Here is a 15,332-nt window from a genome sequence, read left to right on the forward strand (position 1 = left end):
TCTGCATTTGAGTCCTCCCAGGGCCCTTCCTCCTTCCCCCAGTCTGGTACGTAACGGGTAACATACCATTCCATTTGGCCTGTGGACTAGGGAAGTTGGGGGTGGAACATGGGGCAGGACTCACAGCTCAGATTCTCATCGTAGTTCTAGATCTCTCAAGGGTAAATCAATAGCAATAGAAACTCATTTACTGTTTCTTACTGTATGCCTTACACTGTGTTTAAGTACCTTGCCCATATTATCTCATTTGATGACCTTGGTGATATTATCCTCATTTTACAAATGAAATGATTTAGAGGTTGAAAAACCTGTTTAGGGTCACATAGCTAATGAGTCGATGCCTTACCTATGATGTGGGGCTAGAGACTGGCTCTGTGCCTGTGCAGGGCCTGCAGGGTTCAAGGAGGCCTGAGGGACTCCCTGTCCCCATCCACTTGCAACACGACCCCACTGCTCCTCCAGGCTACTACTCCGTACCCTGCTGGCCCTCCATAGTTGGCCTTCCTGCACCCTCCTCTTCCTCCTCACCACTGGTCTTGTAGAAATTGCTCAGCCACTACTCCGATTCCCCCTTCACTTCCCTTGGGATCCAGGGGGCAATCTTTGCCCTCCTTGTCCCAGCTGCCCTGTGTGCCAGGGTTCCCTGTCCCCTGGACATTAGCTGGGCTGGGCAGGGGCACTGCATTCTCAGCACATTCCCACAGCCCCTGAACAGGAGGCTCTGGCCTCTCCCCTTAAGATTCCTTGCTTGGTTCTTCTAGGGTCTAATTTAGGAACAGTTAAGTAATAACTCCATGGTGAAGCTGAGGCTTGGGGCTTCCCTGCAGCTCCCAGAGACTGGGCCAGGCTGCACTTTCTGAGGCTTTTGGAGGGGTTCCCCCAGTGTCATGAGGTTTAATCTGTGTTTTCCCCAGAGCTGGATTCCCGGGCTCCCTCCCTAAATGTCTTGCCTAGCATTTAAATTAAAAGAAGAGAACTCCTCTCTGGGGCCCCTTCTCCTCAGTAGGGCCTGATGTTTAGTGGTGTGTGGGGATTCCTTAGAACCTCTGCCAAGGGTTACCCCCTGTGACTAGCCTCTTCACTGTTCCCTTCTGCCTCAGTCCCTGGACTGAACCCCTTCCTTGACCTAGAAAACCTTCCATTTGGGATATTACAAGAACTTCTGGGGTTACCTTATCCCACTGTCCACCTCCCTGCAGCCATTGGCAGAGATGCATTTATAGCAGTCTCAGACTGTGTATTCATGCCAACGGGCCCATCTTTGAGAAGGTATTATGTGGGAGGCCCTCTCCACATGTCAGTCTTAGCTTAGTCTCGCCTCTCCAAACTCCTCCTGTGTCTGTCCTGTCTTCTGCGCTGGCCCCCTCTCCTCACCTCCCCCCGATTCTCTAGGTTCAGTCCTTCCTGCTAACATGGAGAGGCTGGTGAGGGCTTGCTCTCCCTGTAGGCAGGCTGATTTCTGTGGAGTGTCGACAACTGTGGGCAGACCCTCTCACCTGTCCCCTAGCCCGGCCTTAGCAGCTCTGACACATAGCCTCTTTAACGCACTGACAGCTGGGAGAGGCCTCACGTCATGTACGGGCAACTGCTGGATTGGCTTCGATACTTGGTAGCCTGGCAGCCTGTCATCATTGGCCTGGTACAAGGCATCAACTACATCCTGGGCCTGGAATAGTCAGGAAGAAGAGCATCCACCCACTATGGACCTCAGGGCACTCTCCTGCCTGCCTTCCAAGACCTCCTGGGTGGGAAAGACTCAAAAGGGGCACTTGGGCCACTCAGGAACCTTCTGGCTGTGCCCGGGCTGGGGAGGGAGTTGATGGAGAGCCAGCCAGTGGGGCTGTCAGCAGTGGGAGCTTTTTAAAAGAAAACTATTTTGATGAATATATTTAAAAACCTTTTTTATTGTGGAGCATAGGAATTGCCCAACTCTTCCATGCCTCACCCTCCTTGCCTGAGCAGGGCTGGAACAGAGCCACGACATTTTTGGTTTAAAGGAGCCTTCTCATCTCTGGCTGAAAGCCTCAGCCCTTCCTGCAAACCCCCCCCCCCCCCCCCGCCCTTTCTTCCGCCTGTTGAGCTCCACCCTGGTTCACTCAGTGTGGAAGAGCTCCCGGACCTGGCCTGACGCCGCAGATGCACAGTGAGGGCAGGGTGAAGTGTTGTCCCTCCTCCCCATCTGGGCCCCAGGACCAGTGTTGTATCTTACTCTGTCTTCCTTGTCCAAGACCTGTAGACCGATTGAGGCCAGTGGAACCTTGTCCTGACTTTTCCAGGGAGGGAAGCCCTGGGACCTCATGTTTCAATGAGAATTTGGGGGCAACCGAAACAGCAGCAGCTTGGGTAACCTGCCCCTAGCCAAGAGCAGAGTCTATGTGTAGTTGAGCCCTGGGGACTACCGTTGGTGGCAGTGATTGGAGGCCTCTTGTGCAAGCAGACCGTCCAGCCCGGAAGCAGTGACAAGTGCCAAAGGACGCTCTCCCGCATCACTTCCTTCCCTTAAAGCCTGAGTGAGAGTGCATGTGTGTTCATCCGTTTGTGACAGTGGGACTATGACAGATATGACTCCTCCTTGTCGTCAGTGTTCCTTGAAGCTGCCAGGGAATTCCCAGCCCAGGGAATATCCCTCAGTCAGCATCCATGTTCCTGGGTCCTGCCCAGACCTGGCAACAGGGGTGGTGGTGGGTGGAAAGAAAACAGGGCAAGGCCCCAGGAAGTGTGGGTTTTAAAAAGAGGTTCCAGGTAGGCCCCAGCTCTGGCCCTCTGGGTTTTGAAGGAAGTGGGAGGACAAACATGGACCTTCAGCACTGGGTTCCTGGGGAATATGACCCAGCTGACCCTGCCCCTTCAAGTGTAGCAAGAGCCAAGCAGGATCTTGTCACTCCATTCTGAATAAAGCTCTGTGAGCTGGGTTGGAAAGCTGGACATCCATTTTGCTTTATTCTTCCCTGGGGTCCCTGGGAATGCCTTGCCTTTGCTACCTTTTACTGTTCCCATTTGAAAGCTGAATCCAAGGGGTGGTTGGCCCTGCCCCTTACCCATGGGAATGGTGGGATGCCAGGCTTCTGTCCCGTGGCAGAAGGGCACTGGAGCATCACTGGGTGACTCTCTCCTCACCGCCTGAGGTCAGTGCCCTTCTATGGCACCCCTTCTCATGGGCCACTCTCAACTTCGGCTTCTCATATCCAGCTATGGCTTCTCATGGTCCCCCACTGCTTATACCAGTGGGCCCATGCTCAGAGAATGGAATGAGGACCAGTTGTAGGGTCCAGGATCATCCTTTCACTCTTGTCCCCCAATCCCTACGCATCAGACTCACATGAAAAGCCGAGACCCAGCTGTCCAAGGCTCTCTTTTCATACTTCATCAAGCCTGAGTCCCATGACCTCCCAGCAGCCCAACTCTTATCTTGGTTCCACTCTGAGGTAGAGTCCTGTCTCCTCTCCCTCCCATCTCCTAATCCCATTTCCCAAAAGACTGTGTCTCAGAAGCCCCAAGCAGCCTTACCTCCTGACCCAAGAGCTGCAGATACTGGCACTCCCATGGGGGAGCTTCATGACTCATCCTCCAAACCTAGTTCCATCTTCCTGGCTCCCTGGAGGAGATGGGAGATGGCTCCCCATCTCCTCCCTGGCTCCCTGGCTTTGTCCCCAGCAATTCCATCCCTCTGATTCCAGAGACCACAGACCTCGGACACTTGGTCTTGTTCTTCATGTTTGATCGGTGTGTGGACTGGGTCACCAGTGCTGGTCTTTCTGCCTCCATAGACACTGGTACGACCCTGATAGTGAGTGCATGCCTCCTCCGGCTTTGCATCCCAGGTGCCTTACTGCCTTCCCCTAGTGCTGGCCCTGCCGCAGCCCCAGCTCCATTTGTCCCATCATCTACCAGACTGGTGCATTTGTATAGCTCTGTTGTTGTCGGGGCCAGTGCTAGGCTGCTTGCTCCCTCTCCTCCCTGGGAAGTGCCCTCTCCTCTTTTAGGGCCAGTGCTCCAGCTGGTGTTCAAGTCCTCAGCCTGGTTCTGAGACGTTTCTGCACACAAGGCCGGAGGGTGCTGTCAGCATAGTTCCTGAGGCATGGCTTACGCGGGGCCGAACACAGCCGGACTGAGTGGAGCTTCAAGAACGGGGATTCTGAAAAAGAGGGCTCCTCAGGGCTTCTCGAGAGCCAGGTAGGGAGAGGTCTAGACTTCCTAGTGAACCTAGACCTATAGCTCTGGCCAAGGGGCTGGGATGAGATAAGCGAGAAGGCTGTGCAGGGGTGATGGGTGGGTGGGGGTTGGAGGGAGTAGCAAGCCAGAGAAAGGCCAGGATGATAGACTGATGTGACCCTGAAATGGTCAAAGTGATCCAACTTGGGGTCTCCAGTAACTAGGAGAGTTGACCCCTTGAATATCGGTGTGAATGTGAAAGAACATGAGGCCTGCTCATGTAGAAGCAAGGGCTGGTTCTGAAGAGCAAAGGTGGACGCCAAAGTTCTGACCCTTGGCTGGGACAGAAGAATCCACCTGTGAGAGACTCTTCATGAGTTCATACCATCTGTATCCCTGGGAGGGTAAAGCCAAGGGGGCAGGAAGATTCCAGGCCACCATGAATTTTGGTTCCAGAAGTGCAGTGTACAGGCTGGCATCTTGCTTGTGTAACTTGTTACTCAGAGCCTGCTTTAGATTTCCCAGTTAAAAAAAGCGAAAGTGAAATAGGGGGGGCGGGCAGTGCTTTCCCAGCAGGACTTCACTAATCCTGCCCTTCCCAGAACCAGCTCCAGCAAAGAGGGCTTTGCCTCTCTTTGTAGTAGTGTCCCTGGCCCCTCTCTGGGTCCCTTTCTTCATCCCTGTAATGAAGGGGTTAGTTAGGGTGGACTCATAATCAGCATGTTAATGGTACTAAGAGCTAGTAGGATGGGGAAAGACTGTCACTAGATGGTCTTTAGCTTTGTTGCTAAGTGCGGAAAGCCCCAGCCTTTGCTGGATGCCTGGAGCAAAGTAGCAGTGCCTGGCAGCCCATTCAGAGGTCAGACCCAGGAAGAGCTGTGGAATATACAGGAAGGACAGGCCCATACAAATGGCTGGGATCCAGGCAAGCCAGAGATGTGAGATAAATGGTTGATTTACATTCTCTTCCGCCCCCAGCTCGAGAGAGGAGGAAGTGGTCACAGATAAATAGAGCCAGGCACGCCAGCTCTTGACACATCCGTCAAGACCATGAGACAGAACTGGACATCAGGTGGGACCTGGGGCTGGCATGGGCGGGGGGTCGGGGGTGGGGGGTGGGATTTGAGAACAGAAGGGAGCCGTGCAGGCGGCCCTGAGCCTTCCCCCCCCGAGGGAACTCCATTCTGCTGTTACGGCTTTCAGCCTGTGTCCAGATGCTGTGGTTCTGGCTCCAGTCCCTAAGTCTCCCTGCGCTCCATTCCAACATGCGGGGCCTGAGGAACCCTTCTGCTCCTCTGACCCCCTGTGCAGAGCCCAGGTATCTCTGCGCCAGAGTGTGTCCAGGCCAGGATGTTGAGCATTCCTAGCAGACAGCCCTGGCCTTTGTGTCCTGCTCTCAGATCCCAGCCCTTTGCGGGTCCTGCTTTTGTGTGTGCACATGTTCTGTCACCTGGCTGGAGCCACACCTGTACCTCAGGCCACTGCTGCTGCCTCAGCTGGGATCACAAAGGACTCCTGCCTCTCCTGGCTCCTGACAGCTAAGCAGTGCCCAGCACTGGAGGTGACCGGGCCAGAAGTGGAAGTCCCGCTGAGTAAGGAGCAATTCTGATGGAAGCCCCAAAGGACATAGTGGGCAGGGGTGGGTTTGGGGCACAGAGAGTCCAAGGGTGGGGTTGATTCCCGAGCTTCCCACCCTACCCCACCTACTGCCATGTAGCCCCACCAGCCAGGCCAGCCTGCTAGAGCACTCGGCATGTTCCCTCCGAGTGAGTGTGGGTACAGGGCCCAGCTCCTGAGATGCTCCCTATCCGGTGGGATGGAAAGAGTTCAGACACAAGGATGGTCAGAGGGCCCCAGGGCCTTGACTGCAATACGTTACAAGGCCCGCCTGCCCACCCCGACTCCAGTCTCCAGCCCCCTCACTCGCTGGCCACCTCAGAAGAGCAGTGGCCTCCTGCTGCCGCCTCCTTGGCCAGGGCTCTTAGTCACCAATGGTGAACACTAGAAAAGGCCATCCTGAAGAAAACAGGCTCAGGAGTCCTCACCTGAACCAAGGACCCATCCCCAGATCCCTTTTGTTCAGCCTTGGGCCTCCCTTGTAAACAAGTACACTTCCCAGTTAACGGACTTCCCCACCTGGGTGGTGCGTACAACAGCACTCTGGGTTCCTGAATTGTGGGGACTGGGGGACTTGGGGGCAGGGCAGCACGGCAGAGGGGAGCTAACAGCCACACGTGTCTTTAGATGGAATGCTGACCTTGTCCTGTACTGCCTGCAGCCGCTCTCCCTTCAACATCCTCTTCTGGATGGGCAATGGCTCCTTCATCGAGCACCTCCCAGGTCGGCTGAGGGAGGGCAGCACCAGGTGAGGAGTGCGGTGGGGAGGTCAGCCAACATGGTTGGAGGGGGGCGGGGAGAGGGGCTTCTTCTGCCATCCTCTCATGGCCTTCACTCCTCTTTAGCAGGGAGTCCAGGGGTGAACACACCCAGCTGCGGAGGACTCTGGTGCTAGAGGAGCTGAGCCCCACCCTGCGCAACACCGACTTCTCTTGTGTCTTTGCTGATCCCTCGCACACTACCCAGCAGCATGTTGTCCTGGCCCAGCTCTGGGTGAGAAAACTGAGGGAAGGTTTCCACGGACAGCAGGAGCAGTATGGGGAGGAAAGGGTGGGCTCTGCCCAGAGTGGCCTCCAGCTAATGTCCACCGTGGAGTTCAGGACTCGGGCAGGGGAGGCATGGCTTGGAGGAAGGTGACGAGAGGTCAGCCACCCTTGGCGCTGACCCTTGTCTGCCTTCTCTTCCCCAGGCTGGGCTGGAGACTGTGGCGCCTTCTACCCAAGAAGCCCCACCCTCCAGCAGCCCCCTCTCCCGCCTCATCACGACGGAGAAATTCTGAAGCCTAATTGAGTCGTCACATCTTCACTGAGGTCTCCATGCTCTCACAACTCAGGCCTCCTCCGGCATTGCCTTCATGTTGTATTCTTCCTTTTTCCTTCTAATGCACTGTCCCCACTAAGGGACAGGGGTGAACGCTGTGTCTGGTCCCCAGCTGTGTCTCTGTCACACCCAGCAGGGCCCACAGGGACATGCATAAATGGTTTGTCAATGAAGGCATCTGCTCTGTCATTTAAGCCATCATTCCACTTACAGAACTTGGCTCCTTCTAGGAGGGAGTGTGGGAAGAGGGACTGTTATTCAGAAGCTAAAGGCCAAAACCAGGGGATACCAGCCTTCAAAAGAGGAGAAAGTGTGGAAAGATCCTGGTGCCCCAGAAAGACCAGGAGAAAGGATTGGAGAGAAGGTAGGTAGTCTGGAAAACTTGTGCTCTAAAGAGCCTACATTTCCCCTTCCCCCACAGACCCAGACCGCACTTAAGGGAGAAAAATAGACTTTATTTACAAGTAATAACATTTAGAAAAGATCCATCCCTGGCCCTTAAAAACCTTCCCATCACTCCAAATCCCACCCCAGTAGAAGTCTGGGGAAGGTGGGAAATAAGCGGCAGCTGAGGCGGCCCCCCGACCCCACCCTGCTGCCCCTGCTGCCACACACAGGCATGGGACCCATCTGTTCTGGAAAAGAGCATCTCTGGGCATCTGAGCCTTTTGGTGGATGGGAGAACCTCTGGGTGCACCCACTAGGTCAATGCCAAGTCCTGGACTTCAAAAAGCAAAGGGCCCTGCTAGATTCGGGAACCAGGAGCAGCAGGGACTGGGGCCTGCTCCTCCAATGGTCCCTTGTGAATCCAGAGGCTGAGGAGGACTGACTCAGCCCTCAGGCCCAGCCGCTCAAAGCCGGCCTCAAGTCTGGTTGTGATGGACAAGCGACTTTGCTTTATGAAAACATGAGGCAAGGTAGGGAGAAGACCTAGACTCTCCAGGCCTCTGGGGCCAACTCTGAGGACACATCTGTTCACCTAGTGAAGGCTCCAATGAAGATCGAGGTACCAGGCCGGGGTGTGGGCAGACATCACTGTCTCTACGGGTTTGGCCACTTTTGGCCTGGGAGCTGAGAGAAGGCACTGAAAGGGACAGCAGAAGGAAAAGGACCAGGCGAGGTCGGCATTGAGGACACAGGTGGGGCCTCTCACTGGTCCTGGCCCTTTAGTGCTTTGCCTAAAAGAGAGAAACACAATCACTTGGCTGACAACTCGTGATACCAGCCTGTACCGGATGGCTGCAGGAGGCCTCTTTTAGCTCCTGAAGCCCCCTGACTACCTTCCCTTCCATGGGGTGACCTGGACACATCTACTTGCAGATTATTGGATCCCGGCTGTGCCTAAACAGCCTTGGGTCTCCTCTCTTCCACGAGCAGGTAACCAAGACAGGAAGTGCCCACATTTAGCCCACCTCCAGCAGCCTAGCTGGGCCCTGCCTTGGAAACCTCCCGAGGGGTGGCCTGGGGGTGTGCCATACTTCTACCCACTTCCCTTCCCCATCAGTGCCTCCACCTTGCCCTTGGCCCGAGGGGTGGCAGTGGCAGCAGCGATGGCAGCCGCCGTGGCAGCGCTGGCTGCAGTGGTGGCGATGCGTGGAGAGCGGCGGGTCCCGCCACGGGTGTTGGGGGAGGCCTTGGACAGGGCTTTCTTTGAGGCTCCCCTCCGCAGCAGGCTGTTTCCGAGCTTCTTGGGTGTATTGAGGATGCTGAAAGCCATTGACTGGCGGCGGTCAGCCTGTTGGGGAGGGAGGGGCTGTCAGACTGGGCTGCGTTCATGCCCTGCCACCAAGGTCCCTCCAGGGGCTCCCTCCAGCCTCCCGCACTGACCTATTTTTTTTTTTTTTTTTTAATTCATGAGAGAGACCTAGACCTAAGGAGAGGGAGAAGCAGGCTCCATGCAAGGAACCTGATGTGGGACTTGATCCCAGGGCAGAAGGCAGGCACTCAATGGCTGAGCCACCCAGGCGTCTGTGTCATATCCACCCCGCCACCCCCACATTGACCTGCTTAACAACCGGAGCGGCTTTCTTCTGGGCCTCAGTAGTGCTCTGTTTGCGCCCTTCGTGTCGGTCCCGGGGAGTCATGGGGCGTGGGAAACAGCTGGTGGCCTTCTTAGACTATGGGGAAGAGAGGTTCATATCCAGAGCCAGGCGTGTCTCTCAGAGCCAAGGGGGCCTGTAAGTCAACACCGCCTCCCTTCCCAACCGTCCCTGCATTGAGCCCCTGGAGAGTGAAGACTCTCTATTAATCCACTTTTCAAACTTGGGTAGCGGGGCTTGGCCTGGGCAAGCTATACACGGAATAAAGAAGGAGCCAGGGCCACCTACCTCGGGGGTACCAGGGCCCTGGTGGGGCTCTGAGGAGACCCGTTTGCGCTGCTGCCGGGTGGTGATGCCCGTGCCCTCGGCTATCTGGGCCGGCTGCATGCTGGCTCGGCGCAGGGTCTCCCGGGGGTCGCCAGTTTTCATCTCCTCATCTGTGATGGTAGCCAGGCTCAGGGAAGGCTGTGTGGGGTGGAAGGAGTGGTCAGTGGGGCACAACTGCCCCAGAACAACTCATGGGCCTGGCACGTACAGTAGCTCAGCAGCTCAAGCCTTCCCGTGGGCCGCAGGCCTCCCTTCCTGTTGTCTTCTCTCCTGCCCTACACGATGGCCACAGGAGGAGACCGGAACAGACCTCCTCCACACACTCAGGCCTGCCCACGGGGACTTCACCCCGAGCCCCTCTGTGCCAGCTACCCACTGGAAGCACACCGTCACCCTCTGCAGCAGGCCAGAGACCCAGGGCACTAGGGCCAGTGGGTAGTATTGGGGTGGTGTGCCAAGGGAGGAGGAGGAGGGGAGCCAGCATGGGGCCCGAGCTCACCCTGGACTCCAGGGGGTAGCAGGTCTTCAAGTGTGGGGGGCACACCCGGTTGCGCTGCTGCAACTCCGCGATGCGGTTCCAGTCATCCAGCTGCTCTGGTTCATCCTGGCAAGTGCCCATGTAGAAGCTGTTCCTTCCTGTGGAGAGAGAGCAGGGAGATGGGAGCAGGGGGGCTGGAAGGCCAGGAAGAGTGAGGAGAGTGGCAGCGGGTCATTCCCTGGTCCTGGTGCCGTGCCAACCGTTGCATCCGCCACTCCTGTCCCTGTGTGTGGACCTACTTCAAGCCTAGGGCCCCAGAGTCCTGCTCTGCTCAGTGCTGCAGATCCAGGAGTGGGGCTCACGGGCCATTTTTACCACCAGGGCTGGCTCACTGCTCTCCCCCTGGGGAGGTTCAAAGAGCTCATCTGCAGAGGCTGTGACATCTTAGAGGCACTAATTAAGGACAAGGAATTGAGATCTAGGGGTCCTGAGGGCAAAAGCCTTCAACAAGAATCTAAGAACACTGGCCCAGCAAGGCTCTTCTGGCACCCCTTACCACGAGATGGGGTAACAGGAGCTGAGTGTCGCTGTCACACTGGCAATCCCACCCCCTGTGAGCAGTTCCCATTCACCCTGGCTGAGATGAACACCCGCCCTCTGCCCAGCGGAGCCCCTGGACCAACAGGCAAGGCCCTGAGACGGCAAGGAAGAGGGGCAGGTGAGGAGCCGGAAGGCAACCAGCCTCGGGGTTTTGAAAGCTTGTCTCTTTCCTGTGCCAGGATCTCCTCCCCGTCTCATCTTCATCTTTGTGTGTGCAAAACCCCTCTGGTCCCCTCACCTGGAGGGGCCCCACTGGACACCCCAGCCTGGGAGCGGCGAGCAGAGCTGCGAGTGGTGGGCCGGTAGCCAGGAAGGCTGAGCAGAGCCGAGTTGCCGTCATCAGGGGAGCCTAGGCGAGCTAGAGACTGGGTAGAAGAGGTGGCGCGTGGGCCGGCCTGGGAGGCAGGGGCCGACTGTGTGCTGTAGAAGGAGGAATTGGCACTATCCGGCTCTTCCACGTCTAGCTTCTGGAAGAGAGAATGAAAGTGGTGGGGCGGAGTCCTGACAACCCATGAACCCATGCCGAGGCTGCCTGTTCCCCTCCCCTGAGCGCCTCACATCCCAGCACCACACTGTGTGTCATGTCCCGTCCCGTGCCCTGCCCTCCCCCCCCCCCCCCGGATCCTTAGCTGCACATGTGTAAGAACTCGGCTTGGGGACTAAGATTCCTACACTAGGTGCTGAGGTGACCTCATTTTCTCTTGCCTACTGACAGTGCATAGTAGTAGCAGAAGGCAGAGTATGTAGCAGATCATTTTAGAATCCAAGTGCAAGGAAATAAGTGATCAACCTCCAGGCCACAGCTAGCAAGGGCTGAGCTGGGGCTGCAATGCTTGCTTGTCCCCTGCTTGTCTCTCGGGGCCATCAGGCTCCTCCCACAGCTTCTGCCGTCCTTCAACCCAAGCCTGCCAGCGCCCTGCCCATTGTGTAGTTCTCCAGCTTCCTGGTAGCAAGGGCAACTCACACACAAGAGGGGACCTCTGCCGTACCCCCCAACCTCCTCAGGATACGGAGACAAGGGCCAGTCAGAGCCCGCAGCCTGGCGAGCAGCCCTCTGCGGGGGCCACAGTGCACGGCAGCTACCTCGGAGGCGTGGAGGCCCGGGGTGAGGCTACGACTTCCCTCTCCCTCCGGCTTGCACAGGATCAGTGCCTCCAAGCCAGGAGGCATCCAGGTCTAACCTTGCCCCTTCCTACAAAAGAGGCCTCACCTATCCTTGTACTGCTTGGGGTCTTAGCTTTTCCATCTGTAAGATATGGACTAGTCAGCCCTGCCCGTCTCTGGAGGGTGTTGTGAGGGCCCAATGGGAAAGACGCCCTTACGAGCAAGGAAGGGCACTGTCCTGCAGCCCCACTCCCAGCGGCCTGACCTTGGTCATGGTGATGTTGATGATTTGTGTGGTGCGCCGACGAGCAGAGCGTGTCTTCCGGCCTGAGTCCAGGAAGCCGTCCCCCAGGGAGTCCAGGCTGCTCTCCAGTGGGGCCTGACCCCGAGCAGGGATGGGGGTGAAGTAGAGAGACTCCAGGGATTCTACCTTGGGGGGCAAGCGCTGGGAGATGGGCGAGGCTGGCTCTCCGGGGATGCTGGTACCATCTGGCTGGGTTCGGGGCAGCTTGCTGTGGAAAAAACATTTTGTTCATTCCTTTGATCCAAAGTGGCCAATTCCTACATTTATAAGCAGACCAGGTCAAGCACCCCACTCTCACTCTGACTTTTGAGAGGCACCAGGGAAGAGTCTTTGCCCTGGGCCCTCCCTTCACCCCATTCTCCATTCCTGGTGAGCCCATCTACTCCAGTGGCTCTCTGAGCTCCTGAACACTGGCAACTCCTGGACTCCACTGTCCCAGACATCCCCATCCACCCCGCCCCGGACACTCAGCTCCGCAGTGAACATCTCCAAACGAAGTCCATCCATCTGTTCCTCCTGCATCTCCTACTTCAGTGAATGGGAGCAGCCTCCAGCTGGACACCTCCAGCCATCCATGAACATGGGCAAAGACCTACCACTTCCCTCCTGCCCACCTACACAAGTCACCTAACCACACCCCAGTCTGCTCTGGTGTCCTTGGCCTGGTCCACCTCATCTCCCCTCACCTAGACTTAGTGGCACCTGAGAGGAGGCACTAGCTCAGTGATAAGCAAGGACTCAAGCCAGCCTGGCCCGGTTCAAGCCTACCTCTGCCACCGTGGGACCTTGGGCAAATGACTGCCCCTCTGCCCCAGTATCATCTGTTAAAGAGATAATCAGTCCTCACAGAGGACTGTGAGGGCTAAATAAATGCACTGATGTTTTTAAAGTGTTCTCCTAAGAGTACCGACAGTTTCTCAGTTTCTACGCTGGCTGTCAAAATAATCTTTCTAAGATGCCAACTGGTCCACATAGTCCTTAATTTCAGACCCTTCCCAGGTCCTTCACTGATGCCTTTAGGATCAAGTCTAAACTTCATTGGGGATCCCAGCCAGGTTCTTTCTTGGCCTCTGCCCTCTATTCCCCAGGCACATAGGCCTTCAGCAACTCTGCAGGCTGCAGGCAGGAGTGACAGCCTTCTGACCGCTTGGGTTTCTTTTCACTCCCATTGTACCCTGTACAAACATCTAGCCTAACACCTGTGACCATTTCTCCTTTTTCTTCTCTACAGATAAGCTCCCAGAGGGCAAAGAGACTACATCTTTGCCTCATTAGACCCAGGACACAGCCTGACAAACAGCAGGCAGTCCATGGACAGGAAGGAGGCAGGGTGCCGCCTCACCTGGTGACACTGAGGGGAGTCCCCTCCTCGCAGCTCAAATCCAGGCTGTCAATACTTAAGTCCAGCTGAGGCTTAGCCTGGGGATCTCGGCTCTTTAGGGCGTCAGTTGCCACCTGGAACTTGCCCAGGTCTCGAAGCTGCTGGTCAGCGTGAGCAACCTGAGAAGGGGAGGGCAAAGCAGCATGAAGATAAGCCCCAGTCAGCGGCAGCCTGGGAGAGGGGGGCACAGGGCTCCGTCCCAGCAGATGCTTACCTGTGCCTCTAGGCTGCGCACCTGGGCGCTAAGGTGACGGCAGGTCTGCTCAGCCTCCTTGGTCTTCAGCCCGGCCTGCTGGAGCTCCCGGCCCAGCCGCTCAGCCTCAGCCCTAAGCTCCTTGTTCTCCTTCTGCACCTGCTCCAGGCCCCGGAGCTGCTCCTGCAGCTCTTGGTTCTGCTGCTTCTTGGCATCATAGTGGGTCTTGGCTTTCTCCATCTACATGGGCAGACAGGGCGGGAGGGGTGGTGGTGAGGGGCGGGGACTGGGGAAGCAATGGGCAGGCAGTAGCATGGCTGGGGGCGGGGGGGGGGGGGCGGGGGGGCGGCGGTGGGTAGAGGGGAAGGGCGGGGGGCTCACCTGTAGCTTGTAGTGCTCCGCTGCCTGTTCCTTCTGGTTCAGCTGGGCCTGCAGCTCACTCAGCTGAGCCTGGAGGCGCTGGGCCTCTTGCTGGCTCTCACCTCCCTGGGCCTAGAAAGCAAGACAAATGCCGATTGGGGTGGCTGATCTGGCCGCCCTACCCAAATCATGAACTTGCCCTAGCCTCCTGGGCCCCATGGGTGTTTTGAGACTCTTACATATTCTCTCAGGACAGGCACAAAAAATCCTTTTACCTCTGCCCCCAACTCCCACCTAATGACACACCACACACCTCTCGAGGTCCATACTCTGTAAGAACTTTCGCTATCCAGCTACTGCCCTTTCTGGCAGAGTTCTGACAGCCCCCTATCTTTGCCTTCTTTGCTACCAGGCCCAAACTGTCTCATTCTCTCTCCTCCAACATCACCATGACCCAGGGAGACTCCCCCACTCCCCAGCAAACTGAGCCTCAGGAACACCTGGGTGGAGAGCACAGAACTAGGCACTTGGCATATGAACTCTCTCAGGACCTGTGAACTCTCTCTCCTTAAAACTACTGTGGGAAGTAACTTTGTCTCCATTTGATGGATGAAGAAACTGAGCTCAGAGATTTAAACATACTGATCAGGGTCACAGCAGAGTATGATTTGAACCTTAGTCCACCTGACTCCAAACCTGTGTGGGCTCATTTATGATGGCGCACGGCCTCCTGTCCAGACCACAGACTCCTCAGGAGCAGGGCCCACATCCAGTTCTCGGTCCCTCTGCAATGCCAGTGAGTGCTTGGCTTGTAGTAGGCACTGTACTAGCTGGCCTTAGCTCTCCTACATCTCTGAGCCCCAGGAAAATGGAGAATAGGCATCGGAGTTTTTTGTTTTTAAGGTTTATGTATTTTAGAGATAATATGAGCAGAAGGGGCAGAGGGAGAAGGAGAATCTCGAGTGGACTCCTCACTGAGCGCAGAGCCCAATGTGGGGCTTGCTCTCACAAGCCTGGGATCACAACCTGAGCTGAAACCAAGATTCAGATGCTTAACCGACTGCGCCACCCAGGCAGCCCAATAAGCATCTATTCATCACAATTTTGGCATGGATGGGAGCTGAGGGAAATGAAGCTCTGAGCTCCCCGCCAATTTCTGTGTCCCACCAGGGCTTTAGTGAGTCCCATGGCCCATGGTGCCTGATTCCTCTGCCCTTGTTAAAAGCTGTGAAGCGTGAACTTCGAAAAAGCAGAGGGTGACGTTGCTGAAAGAATTAAAAGTTGCACTGTAATATTCAATGTTGCTGACACTTCTCGAGGCTATGCTGTCTAGAGCAGTGCTAGCCAAAGAACTTTCTATAGCTATGGAAATATACTAGACTGTCCAACATGGTAGCTCTAGTCACATGTAACTACTAACTAAGCAAGGGAAATGCAACTAGCATGATTGAGGAACG

At 56.2% G+C, this 15,332-nt stretch overlaps 3 protein-coding genes across 11 annotated transcripts in view; 2 read left to right on the forward strand and 1 right to left on the reverse strand.

Annotated features, from left to right (window-relative positions):
• Positions 1-2,919, forward strand: part of RNF121 (ring finger protein 121) — an 82,665-nt gene extending 79,746 nt beyond the window's left edge. Inside the window, exon 9 of the mRNA XM_072794411.1 lies at positions 1,555-2,919. Within this exon, the coding sequence (XP_072650512.1) occupies positions 1,555-1,675 (121 nt within the window). The 3' untranslated portion in view covers positions 1,676-2,919. The remainder of the gene's footprint in view (positions 1-1,554) is intronic.
• A 124-nt stretch (positions 2,920-3,043) lies between these two features.
• On the forward strand, positions 3,044-7,262 carry IL18BP (interleukin 18 binding protein). Of its 3 annotated transcripts, none has more exons than XM_072794438.1 (6): positions 3,044-4,173; positions 5,131-5,224; positions 5,553-5,744; positions 6,397-6,517; positions 6,618-6,762; positions 6,959-7,262. In XM_072794438.1, the coding sequence occupies exons 2-6, from the start codon at positions 5,203-5,205 to the stop codon at positions 7,046-7,048; spliced, it is 570 nt and encodes a 189-aa protein (XP_072650539.1). In that variant the 5' UTR covers positions 3,044-4,173; positions 5,131-5,202; the 3' UTR covers positions 7,049-7,262. The 3 variants fall into 3 exon arrangements, with proteins under 3 accessions (XP_072650539.1, XP_072650537.1, XP_072650538.1); XM_072794436.1 differs by having other exon boundaries at positions 3,075-4,173; positions 6,615-6,762; XM_072794437.1 differs by lacking the exon at positions 3,044-4,173 and adding an exon at positions 4,993-5,011 and having other exon boundaries at positions 6,615-6,762.
• Positions 7,263-7,523: 261 nt separating this feature from the next.
• NUMA1 (nuclear mitotic apparatus protein 1) overlaps positions 7,524-15,332 on the reverse strand; it is a 75,681-nt gene continuing 67,872 nt past the window's right edge. For all 7 annotated transcript variants that reach the window (XM_072794389.1, XM_072794388.1, XM_072794391.1 and 4 more), the window contains 10 exons: positions 13,897-14,007; positions 13,537-13,755; positions 13,284-13,441; positions 11,903-12,149; positions 10,772-11,000; positions 9,955-10,091; positions 9,417-9,593; positions 9,093-9,206; positions 8,603-8,824; positions 7,524-8,267 (listed from right to left, as the gene is read on the reverse strand). In XM_072794389.1, coding sequence (XP_072650490.1) covers positions 8,256-8,267; positions 8,603-8,824; positions 9,093-9,206; positions 9,417-9,593; positions 9,955-10,091; positions 10,772-11,000; positions 11,903-12,149; positions 13,284-13,441; positions 13,537-13,755; positions 13,897-14,007 — 1,626 coding nt within the window. In that variant the 3' untranslated portion in view covers positions 7,524-8,255. The remainder of the gene's footprint in view (positions 8,268-8,602; positions 8,825-9,092; positions 9,207-9,416; positions 9,594-9,954; positions 10,092-10,771; positions 11,001-11,902; positions 12,150-13,283; positions 13,442-13,536; positions 13,756-13,896; positions 14,008-15,332) is intronic.

The sequence above is a fragment of the Canis lupus genome, chromosome 23 (assembly GCF_048164855.1).
Source record: "Canis lupus baileyi chromosome 23, mCanLup2.hap1, whole genome shotgun sequence".
Lineage (NCBI taxonomy): Eukaryota > Metazoa > Chordata > Mammalia > Carnivora > Canidae > Canis > Canis lupus.